At 32.8% G+C, this 12,575-nt stretch overlaps 1 protein-coding gene across 1 annotated transcript in view; it reads right to left on the bottom strand.

Annotated features, from left to right (window-relative positions):
• Positions 1-1,124: 1,124 nt before the first annotated feature.
• The window catches only part of KLHL1 (kelch like family member 1), a 190,584-nt gene continuing 179,133 nt past the window's right edge, over positions 1,125-12,575 (bottom strand). The window contains exons 9-11 of the mRNA XM_064713523.1: positions 11,214-11,426; positions 6,926-7,097; positions 1,125-5,926 (exon numbers count right to left, since the gene is read on the bottom strand). Of these exons, the coding sequence (XP_064569593.1) occupies positions 5,867-5,926; positions 6,926-7,097; positions 11,214-11,426 (445 nt within the window). The 3' untranslated portion in view covers positions 1,125-5,866. The remainder of the gene's footprint in view (positions 5,927-6,925; positions 7,098-11,213; positions 11,427-12,575) is intronic.

Raw genomic sequence — 12,575 nt, 5'->3', positions numbered from 1 at the left:
ACTTTTTCTCCTTCTAGGTTAACAAAGAGATATCTTTTTCTACCTTTGCCTGTAATTTGAAAGCTCCAAATTATCCACTTTCTGAATATAAGTGTTTGATTTCAGAACAGAGAAATTGTTTTTTGTTCAATGCATGTTTGAATCTTGGAGTTATATTCTAAATTAAATTCCTGTCATATTTATTGGAAATAAATGTTTGTGGGGCCAGTTCCTTCTAGGCAATTCTCAAAGGGTAGAGATGCATCTTATCCAGCTTAAATAATTCTGCCTGAACTAGTCATTTTAAGCACTTTTGCAATCAATGGAGAGAAACACATTTTTAAAGTGTGATTTATTTCACCTATTAATGTGATGAATCGTGTCCTGGAAATAGTGATTTTTCTGCTCTGCCTATAAGAAAATCCTTTGGATGTGTAATTCTGATGTGGACATTTGTGCAGTAGAACCCTCTTTATTACAACATGAATATTTATCCATTCAGCCTGCTATAGCAAGTCTTCTTTCTCTTTCACCTCTCAAATGGAATAAATGGCCATTTAAAATTAACTGATATCCTGGAAAAATATACAGATATACAAACAAGAAAAAACCTAAGCCAAATAGTCTGTGTTCACACTGTCTCTATGTGAGATTTTCCACAATGTGACTGAAATGTGCCACCCAAACCTTCACAAAATTGCACTCAGAAACACTTTGCTGTTAAATAGAAGAAAAAACCCAAAAAGTGTACATTAGGTAATAGCAACCAATGTTGGTGATTTTTTTCAATAACTGCTGAGCAAGGGTGATTTACTCCTTGGTTACAGAACATATTTTTGACTGAAGTGATGCAAAAAAAGATAATTTTCCATATAAAGAGGATCTCTACAAGTTAGCATTTCCCATACTTGCCAGCATTATTAAGTATTAATGGATATCACACCTATTCTCACTATTTGTATCATTCATTGAACAACTGAGGTTAATATTTTCAAGCTTAAGCAACCAGAAGTAAAATATTTTTAAATTCAGGCTGTCCCATCACACAGGTGATGGGACAGATAATAATTTCAAATTTGTTAGATAATAATTTCAAATAACTAGTGGCACTGAGTGCATATGCATACATATATATATATATATATATATATATATATATATATGGGATCATGGATTCTATTTGCCTACAAAAAGGTATCTAATATCATCTGGGATACTTTACAGCCCATTCAACCTCCTGTTACCACTCCATAACTTCATCTGTGTCATATGTGCCAGCCCAGTGTGGATGACTTAGATAATTTTGGGCATCTCACATGGTATCAGGTACTTATGTGGGGGTGACTAAACTGAATGCTCATCTATTTAATGGAAACCTCTCACCTTTGAAACATCATTTCTTCCTGGAAGCCATCAAAGGCAGCCCTCTTACAGCACTTTTCTTGGGGACATTAGAAAGAGTTCACTAAAGATGTCACCAGACTCAACACACAACCTAGGCCACCTGAGCAAAGAACACTGAACATGAACCTGGTTCACAGACCTAATTCTGAGCAGTACTAGACTTCTACAAGAGTGGATTTATTATCATCATTTTTTAAATTTTTGTCCATATTTTAATCATCATGGGAAATCCAGGAAAGTATGGGGTGATAGATGTGTAAGCAGCTTACACCTCAGCTTTGAATACTTTTGCAACTCTTAGCAGGTGATGGATTTGGCAGCTGCACAAATTCCCCAAGGTGGAGATGTGAATAGCCAGTGATTCGAAGCTGTATTGTTCCTGTCACCACAATTCTTACCTGTGCTAGCAATTTTCTTTATGGTTTAATGTCTGACAGCTGTAGTCCTGCATGTGGAAATCAAGCTTATGCTGATATAATGATTTTCACTGGTTTCTCTGTCCCAGAGTGTACCCAGTCCCCATGAACTATGAAGCAGAACTATAATGAGGGAATTTGCAATGAATTGCAAGGTTATGCAAATTTGAGCAGCTATACACTGGATTTAGAATAATGCTGAAGAATAATTATTCTGCTGAAAATTTTATGCATTCTCATTTAAGTTAGAACAGATATACTGCATGGATAATCTGTTTTTAAAGAAATATATCTGGAGTTACTTTAACATATTGAGATTCTGAGCTGGAAGTAAGCCTGCATCGCCTAGTGTATGCTCATTTATTTGATACAGTAAATGCAAAAAATCCAATAATTTGATATTTTAGAATTTAAATGATGGAATCTATTACTGCTATTTGAAAGAAGTTACAAGAGCTTTTATGAAGTCTTTGTGGAAATGCCTTCTCTATTTATTCTTCATGAAATAACTAATGTAAATTCATAGATAACATAGGTCATAGGTCACATTTCTTTCCCCAGCTCATTGTGGGCAAAATAATAAGGAAAGTTTTCCAGAATGCAAATTCTCTTGTGGAAAAAGTGTATTTCATTCCTAATCACAATTTACAGCTTTTCTGGTTTTTGCTCATGGACATCAAGTCTGAGCCATTAAAACTTGCATATAACTTGCATAACTCAAATTTCTTTTGTGAGTTACTTTTATTGAAATAATAGAAAATGTTTAAGACATAATCATATTTATGGGAGTTTATATGGGCCTTCTAAACATACTGAAAATATCTGAATAATACATAGAGATAAGATTATAGATATAATAAATATATATTTCTAAATATATTTTAAGTATTTTCAAAATAATGGTCAATTGATAGCAGGTTTCTTTAGAAGAAAATGGTATCCAAGGAAATGATCCTTTGTCTATGCTAAAATCATTCCCTTACATCAAGTAATGTTAGCTTAACAGAGTAAAATTATGAGGCAAGCAACTCCCTGAAAACATCCTAATATTGTCTTAATAATTGGACAAGTTTGATATGAATAAAAAGTCTGTTCTATATGTAAAATGATTTTTAAAAATTTACTTCTGATTTTTAAACAATATCAGTATTTTGATTGCAAGAACATATATTAAAATAATCATTGAACAATTGTAACTAAATGAAATGAAATAATATTCATAGCTTATTTGTGACTTTGATAACAATGTAAAACTTTCCTATGAAATTGGATGTAGTGTCAATACTAAAAAGCTCCACTAAAGAATAGGTATTAATTGACATGTTCAGATATATAGATATACAAGGGTTCCAGCTTTTTAGGAAATATCTACATTTTGAGGAATTTGTTCATCGATTTCAGTAAAATTAATGTTTGTCGCAGCTCTGATTTCCCTGTGATTTTCATACTTTGAAATCAAAGAGATCATGTGAGAGAAAATAAATAATGGTAGATGAACTAGTTCACCTGTTTTTTGAAAAGACAGCGGCTTTCTTAATAAGTAAACTTAACATTGTTTAGCACAATTCAGTGCATCAGAAGTGATTTTAACACTTATACATGAGAAAATGTAAGATGGTTTTAATGAACCACAGAAAACAAGACTACAATTACATAGTACTTGGATTTAAAGATATTTTCTTTGAGGAAAAGGTAAAACTATTATTATTTTCAGTGAAAGTAAACACAATAGTAAAGAAGAAAGATTTAAATTTTTTCATAAATTCTCTTTAGAAGAAACTTGTAACACTTGTATAAATATGAAAGCCAATTTTGATTCTTATTGTGGCTAGATTTTACATAATCAAAATAAAACAAATACAAATTTTATGGTTTCAAAATATGAGAAGTGGAATAGACTGAAAAAATTCACATGAGAATCCTTTTGGCAAATTAAAACCAAATTGAAAAAGTAGAAAAGGAAACTGAGAATCAAAAATGAAATGAGGATAAATGGAAGAAAATAATGATCAAGGCACTTTAAACAAATTTGGCACAGAATGAAATTAATAGGAATAATTCGCCTTTGAAGATCGGTGTACAGGTAGAGTGATAATATTTCTATTATATATTAATATAATGAAATCAAAAGAAAGTTCTGGGAATAGAATTAAAATTCAATTTCTACGTTCTTTAGCTATCTCTGTAGGAGTTCTGAATGCCAATATCCATATTAAATTACAGTTATAATTTTAGAATCTTCTTCATTTGGTCGCCAAAACTTGTGCTTATGTGAAGCAAAATCTTTAGAGAGGTAACATTTCTATTCAACAGCTTGTTGTAGTTGGAGAAAAATTCATATGTTTGTCTGTGAAAGACTAATTGCAATTCAAAAGGCAACTGGCTGTGGAAAATTAATGTTGAAGTGTTTTCAGCTGATTCCAAATTAGGACAGAGAAATATTTAAAAGATTAAAATCCATATACTTAGGCTTCACAATTGCAATTCAACTTACGTCAGTAAACAAGGACCTCCATGCATACTGATGCAGTTAGAAGGAAAGACACACCTTCAAATCAAATGTCTCAAGATGGAAGTTCTACATATTTTTTCATCTCAAATGATTGCAGAGGTTTCCCCTAAGAAAACTCATTTTAGTGCGACCAGAATTCCTTCTCAAAATTGCTAGTGACAGAGGTTTGTGAAGTTTTGGCTTTTGGGCCATAAATTGTTTTCTATAGGATCAGCAAGGCTTTAGAGAAGTATATTTGGTGCCCTATTCCCAGAAACTGTGCATCCCTAAGTAGCAGAATTTCATATTCCAGTAGTGCCCTTAGGTTCTAACTGATTCAGCTGAGCAGACAGAAAGCATCAGCACCAAATCTACTGCCAAATCAAAAGCTCAAGCTATCATTACTGGCAGAAATTATCAACCCTAAAGGGAAGCACAGATGACAATAGTATATTTACCATATGAAATTTATTAGATCAAATTGTCTAATTTTCCTTATTCCACTTGCATTTATTCTGATTTCCTGGCTTGCAGTTATTCTCAGTCACAAGTGGAAAGTAATAAATTTGCAGCTCTAAGTAGGCAAAATCGTGTATGTACAAGCATCAGAAAGAAATAAAATGTAGGAATTTTCTCCCTTTTGAAATGTTAGAAGAGTCTCTATAGACTGTTCTTATCATGGTTCATCCATTAACGTGATGCAGCAAAATAAGGGGATCAATTCTCCAGCTTGTCATGAGCTTCCAACATGCAGTAGATGCATTAAACAATGAGGTTAGAGCCCACATGCTTAAATTGAATATGAGATTAAAAAATAATTAGGTAACTGTTTCTTTGACTCCCATATTTGCAACAAAGCCCCAGTGCAGGCACAGGACTGCTTTATATTACTTGATTAAACACGCAGGCTTCCCCCTCAACAGACTAATTTATAAGATGCATTAATACAGGTGAGGATGTACAACCTGAAGTTACAAAAAAGTCTACTTTTAGTTTTGTGTTTCTTCCTGCTTTAGAGTCACAGCTCAGTCACTATGAATATCCAGACCATTTGAGCTCTTCCTTTCAGTAAAGTCAAACTGCTCATTTAAATGAGAAGACCATAACCCATTTGAAGACAAGACTTGAACAGCAAAAAAAATTATATTACTACCCACTTTTCTCTTTTAAAAAACACAATTAAAAATTGATTAAATAAGCTTTCATGTTTCTGCAGTTCTCTTGCAGCCATGAAAACTGTTCTCATATTCCTTTCCACTCTTTGTGCAGGTTTCCCATGATTATCCAGTTCTCAAGGATGCATTCATGAGAACAATACCTGAACTTACTACTCTACATTCACATATTTACGCCTACAATACTCTGGGGGCTTTTTCCTTGTTCACTGACTGTGAACGGTTTTATGATTTTATAGGGCATAAATACTTAATCTTTGTCACTTCCAAAGTTCTTCAAGTTTGCGATCAACAGTGTATTCACTGTGTAGATCCTTGTTCTTGTGAAGTTATCATTCTCTTTGTCTCGTAGAAAAATAATCATTTCACAGTCAGTAAAATCCTAAGCAGGGCTGACAAAGTCACGGTTGTTTGATGACTACAACACAGGCACCAGCCCTTCCAATATTTAAGGACGCCATCTGCAGAAAAACAGACACAAATTACTGAATAGGAAAAAACCATGTAAAAGATTGCCAAACAGGAGCAAGCCATGCAAAGATTGTCAAAACGCTGAGTCAAAATTATTTTAAAATGGTCAAAACTAATGGGAGTATAAATTGCTAAAAATAAACAAAACCCACATTATGCTACTATTGTAATTTAAAATTGCTTACTCACACCTGACATCTTTCATTTGAAAGATGTGAGAACAGGAAGCAGGAATTAATTTTAGAGTTGTCATCAATTTTGTGAACAATTGATATGCAAGGGGGTTCTGTATTCTGTAGACTGTGGCTGATGCTTCCACTCTAGTCCTTGAGGCAAGGTGAAAGCTATGAATGTACAGAAATGGTTCCAGTATTCCTAAACAGGTTCACGTGTCTTTTAATTCTAAATATTTTTTGACAATTTTAAACAGTTTTCAAGAAAACACAAGGATTAAAACCTTTAGGGGACTGAATCTCACTGAAACTATCACAGTAGAGTTAGTTTATATGTATGTAACCACAATCTGTAATTGGTGCAACTGTATAAATCACAACAGTGTTTACATGTCTCCAAACTACCTGTCCAATCATGTTTATTAATGGTTTTTAATGTGAACTGGTGGTTTTGCAAAAAGAAAATATTCCCAAATTAATTTAGTATCTCCTACAGAAATCATAAAAATGCTCTTCCCAGTAATTCATAGTAGATTAAAAAATATGGCCTTCTGTTCTAACTTTAAAGCATTTGTGTCTACATGCAAGCTTGTCAACAGAAGTTCCCCCTTGCAATCATGAAAAGAAGCGGGCATTCTTGAGTATAATACATCTCACCTATTTTAAATGCTTATTTTAAGATCATGATTCTCAAGTATGAACCTTTCTGCACTAGGTTTAAAGAAATCTTGGCTAATGGCTAATTCATACATACAAGTGTGTATATGCATGTGTATGTGCACATGTGTATATATAAAAAAAAAACTTTATAATTACCTGTGTCCACTCATTAGTTTGAGGATCATATGCTTCCATCGTGTTCAGGTATGATTGACCATCGTAGCCACCTACTGCATATAATTTGTCACCAAGGAGACAAACACCAACAGCATCTCGAGGCATACTCAGTGGAGCCACCATTGTCCATGTATCAGTTTTTGGGTCATACCTGAGCAAAGAAAAATGAAACTGGGTATGTGCAGACAAGACAAGCATCAATTCATGTTGATTTTCACTTGAATATTGTTCTTTTTTTCCTGGGGGGAAAAAAACCAAACCTTTAGTATCCTACCCAAAATAATTCTTCCTAACATCAAAAAGAAAAGATACAGATTTATTGTGTTGCCAATTCAACCCTCTAGATGCTGATTAGAAACTATTGCTCAGAACCTTCTAGAATAAACTAAGGTATTTGTAGGTTAGTGTGTCATAAAGAGATCTGATATATAAAGATATATGACCATAAAGATGTTAGCACTATCTGAATGGATGGGTATAACATTTTATTAATCTGTTATGTATACATAAAGTGGGATATTTCCCATAGCACATTTAAAAGATCAGAAATATTATTTCTAAAATTAAATTTCACTTTATTTCAATTTCTGAAATTATACTGCCCAACAGTAAAAATCTCCCTATGTATTCTGATGCTTAACTGCATTACAGTTAGTGTCTCCTCCTGATATTTGCTCAAGTAGATTAAGTAATACTGTTTCTTAAACATAATCACAACTGAATTTTTAAAACTGAGGGTAAAAGTCCTTTTGTATAATGACAGTAATTTTAAAATTAAATATTTAACTTAGGTTTTCATTTAGATAGTTCTTAACACAGTAAAATTGTTAAATTTCTGAAGTAATTCCATTGCAACTCTTTTGGACATGCCTAAACGAGAAATTATTATTTTTATTATTAATTATCTTTTGATAGTTTTTTACCAAGGATATCTGGAGTATTAGGTTACACTAGATACCTTATTTTTAGATGTCAAATATTGCTAAAACAGAATAGTGCATCAAAGTATAACAGAATTAATTTAATCTGTCCTTAAGCAAGTTTATTATGTAATAGAATCATGTGATCAGTGGAGAAAAGAAGTTTCAGTCTACAAATCCTCTAAAAAGCCTGACTTTATTAGTTTGCTTAAATGTAGTAAGTCATATTATCAATAAGCATCTTGGAGGGATACTGTCTGAAGTCCTACATATCTGAACAAAGAAATACTTTATAAATATATATAATATATATATATATATATATGTATATTAATACAAGCACTGAAACAGCAATGCTAGTGTTTTGCTTGTAATAACCTTTTGATTCATAAATATAACTTTTAAATTGGAAGATAAAAGAATTGTCTGTGACCTTGTTCATATTGTTTTGAGACGTAAATACATTTTAAGAAAACAATCTATTTGTGTGCTAGCTGCCAATCCTGGCATTTGGGAGACTTCTCAAAAAATAAAATCTCAAACATCTAGATATATGATAAATGTCTTTCCTAACTTTAGACGAAAATAGTGCAAAATATTGCTTGAGTATGTGGAAGGGAACTGACCATGTAACAAGCCCAAAAAAAAAAAAATTTAATGGATTTTTTTTCAAAGATTGTGTGAGTTTTTCAACAACAGCATCATATGCCTCTAGCTGAAACAGTTTCTCATCCAGTGAAATGCACCGGTGGGCATGATATCTTCACCTACCCAAAGATAATAAATGTTTAATAGACTCCTCCATACACTCCTCTTAAATTACAAGGGCCAAGGTGAGGAGGTGCAAAAGTTAAAGCTGGAAAACAATAAAACTGACATCATCATTTGACCTTTTCTTTTTCCTTCTTCTTCCCATAAACAGGTATGCAAGGCTAAAATGAATCCTTGTAACTCAATTCTGTCAATGAAATAGAACTGCACAGGAACTTGTCGGTTTTGCAACTGCCAGGAAAACACCTGAGATTTCTTACATCCTTTTTGCTGCTAAAAAGCAACTGTATATGTCATCTTTATAATAACTAGCTATGCCCCAGGCTGAACAGGGTTATGATAAAAGCTCCTAAATGTGGGAAGAAATCAATTTTGAAATCAAGATGAGACAAGGGGGAAAAAAACTATGGGTCAAATGACTATGTTTTTAGCATCTGTCAAGTTCTGAGCAACATGTGAAGAAGAAAACCTGCTTTATGAAATCTGCTAAAATATCTTGAAAATTTTATAATTCTTATGAAGTAGTTGTTTTGCCTTTAAAAAGGAATAGAAGATTGCACTTTGCCAACTTGTGAAGATGAATGAAATGTAACTTATTTCAGACTGCTTGAAGCTAGACAAAATCCTTTATAAATGAATCAACCTTAGAAGGAAGTAAACTGCAATACCTAACTACTATTGAGCAGTACTTAAGCAGTAGCATTAAGAAAACACGTATCTGCTGCCTCCACTATATTTGCACAACCTCAAAAATAAATTTTAAAATATTATGTTTGGTTTGACAGTCTTTCAAGAACAAATTGGTACTGGAATAAAGCACATCCTACCAGTCTGCATCAGAATGACAAAATGACTGAAGCAGACTCATTCCTGAAGAAGAAGAGAGTTAAAAAGCAGGCTATCAGTATTTACAGAAAGAAAAACTTTCAGAGAGATATAAAATTACTCAGATAATAGACCTCCTCATCACTTACTATTCTTTGTTTTCCTAACATATTGAGGAGTTTTATTTTTTGGAAGCGATGCATTATTTTGGAATTAAAAACCAGACACTAAATAACATTCCAGCCATCTTATAAACTAACTAATCACTGCAAGGGATATGAGAGATTTTTTCACATTTCAGTGGAGTCCACCAGTTAACTCACATCCACTCCATGTAAGTTTATAATCTTACAAATTTTTGCTTGTTAGTCTCAACTTTTAGACTCAAAGCTAACTATTGATGAACCACATCATCCACTCTTTTTGCTACCAGTGGAAAAAATATCTAGATGAAGGATACCATATATTTTCACTCTAACACTAGTACATAAAACAGCATAAAGAAAGGTCTAGCTGATCTTTGCAGTCTCTCTTGAGAAAGAAAAATGTGATAGAGTATGGTTTGTCATCAGCACCAGAAGGGTTTTCTTCTCAGAGAATGAAAAATGAAATAAAAGCTCCCTTCTGAGTACCAATAAGCAGAAGCAGTTGAAAATATATCATTAAGACTGCCACTAGTAGTCTTAATAAAAATTTATTTAGTTGAAAATTCTTGGTATTGCTCCTTATAAATAGGGGTCCACAAGCATAGTTCCTGTAAGTACAGGCATCAGGGGATTTCCCTGATTAACTGTCCCTCTGTTGCAGATGAGAAGAATTTGGCAATTATGTTTGCTTACATATAGTAGACATAGCAATGGGTCTGATTGAGTATAATCATATGGATAACATAAGGAGTTTTAACTTATCATTTTTCAATTATATATTGAATACCAAGCTGGATTTAGCAGCAGAAATAACTGACATTGAATCAAGCCCTTCTGAAAAGAAATAACAAGGTAAAGTATCCCAGCTTATATGTTAAGATAAATCAGTTACTCAAGCATACCTACTTTAACTTTTGCAATCTGTGCGCATTTGGAGTGAATTTCTTTATTCTATTTTATAGCATTCAAAAATAGGAAAAAAAAGTCAAACATTCATGAAAAATTTGAAGAATACCTTTAAACTGAGTGCTTTAATCACTTCATCTGTGCCGCACTGCTCTACTAGATATACTTGGATTTGTAGAAAATCTGCTTGCAAAATTCAAGGTACTGTAAGTATATCAGGCCTATATCACCACATTAGAAAGTGGCAATTTTGATAAAGGAAGGAATCCATTGTTATATCCATCACTTAAACAGTTCTTTATTTCTTCTTTGCTTTGTTATGTTTTTGGAGTTAGAAAATATTCTAAATATAATTCAATTTTGTGTTATAAAATTATTTAAAGGAAAAAAAATTAATCTCTACAAGTTTTAGTTTGCGACACTTCAATGCATAATATACTGCCCTAAAATTACTTAAATGGGATGTGAAAAGAGTGGATTTTTGTGTTTGTGGTAATATATAATAGTATAGTAAATAAAAAGGGATTACAATAAGATTCGAAGAGATTGTCTTTCACACACCTTTATAGAATTTTTCAAGTAAGAACTAACTAGACATTTCTAGGGTTAAGAACTGTTTAAATTTGCCATAACTAAGCTAAGTAAATAATGCTAACAGATATTATTTTGTGTTTAAAAAATGCATGTACAATTTGATACCTTTCCACATAGTCCAGCAGTCGAGAGCAGTGATTAGAAGCAGGAGCATCGTGACCTCCAACTGCATAAAGAAAGCCATCACAGGTAGCCACTCCTACACCTCCTCTTCTCTTGCACATAGGAGCACACATATTCCATTTATTTGTGTGAGGATCATAATATTCCATTGAACTCAAACATGAACTTCCATCCCGACCTCCAACCGAATATAACCTAAGAAAGTCCATGCAAATAAAAATGTTGACAAAACAAGAGCTCAGAATTGCAGAAAAAATAAAAACAATGAGTAACTGGTTTTTTATCTGACATCAGAAAATAGAAAAAAGAAAATACATAATATTTGAAACCATGTGAATCTCATACAGTGGAAAAACACAGATGTTTTCAATATTATTACGAAACTCATGTGCTACTTAGTATTTTGTCCACCTGAAGAGAAAGGAAGATATTTCTTTCCGCTAATGAATATTTTCATTCTTTCTTTACTGCATATTCAGTCAAGAGCACCAGAAATGACATGCAGGTTTGTCTCTGTAGGTTTAAAAACCATGTAAGTAGGGGAGAATATATTTTCATGGGGGCACTGGCATTGCACCAGTGTCAAACTCTGACACCGCCTAAGCTCACCATCTATGAGATGGAAGTGGAAGTGCAAACTTATATCTGTTGATCCAAACAAGGAAGAAATATGCAGCCCATTTTATTATAGTTTCTCTGTGTTTTTGCTGTGCATCAAAGTATTAAGAAGCACAAAAAATATAGAAAACAAGATCTGATATTAAACAAATTCCACATAAAGATCTATCAATGGGAACACATTTTCAGCATGAGTTTTACACTTAGAATACAGTAAAGATCAAATATGAAATGTGTTGCAGATAGGACTATCACATTATGTTTTAAACATGGATTTAAAAAAATTACTACCTCAGTTTCAAGGCTCTTGCTTGTGCTGAAGAAAATTCTTACCCACACTAAAAGTAACATATCTACTTTGCAAGACAATTATAATCCCCAACCAGAGTGTCTTGTTTTTCTTCATCAGAATGTTTTATGAGGGTAGAGTAATGTTGGAAAGTCATGGACAACTTCTGAAGAGTATTTTAAACTTGAAATTATAAAAAATGTAGTTTAACAAAAATGATGTTGTGTTGGTAAGCATCTACAGGCAAGAAACTTGTCTCGTTCTACTGTTTATAATGGGTCCCAGGAGGAAATAGTTCTGATTGTTCTTTCCACCTAATACCATGCTGTATTCATTCCACAAGAACCTCTTTGCAGTCTGTTGCCTTTTATATAGTGCCTAGAGATTAACTAATAGAAACACAGGCTATTTTAAAGTCCAACCACTAAGCAATTTTG

This window comes from Zonotrichia leucophrys, chromosome 1, assembly GCF_028769735.1.
Source record: "Zonotrichia leucophrys gambelii isolate GWCS_2022_RI chromosome 1, RI_Zleu_2.0, whole genome shotgun sequence".
Lineage (NCBI taxonomy): Eukaryota > Metazoa > Chordata > Aves > Passeriformes > Passerellidae > Zonotrichia > Zonotrichia leucophrys.
The sequence above is the reverse complement of the archived record's forward strand: the minus strand, read 5'-3'. Positions and strand labels throughout refer to the sequence as shown.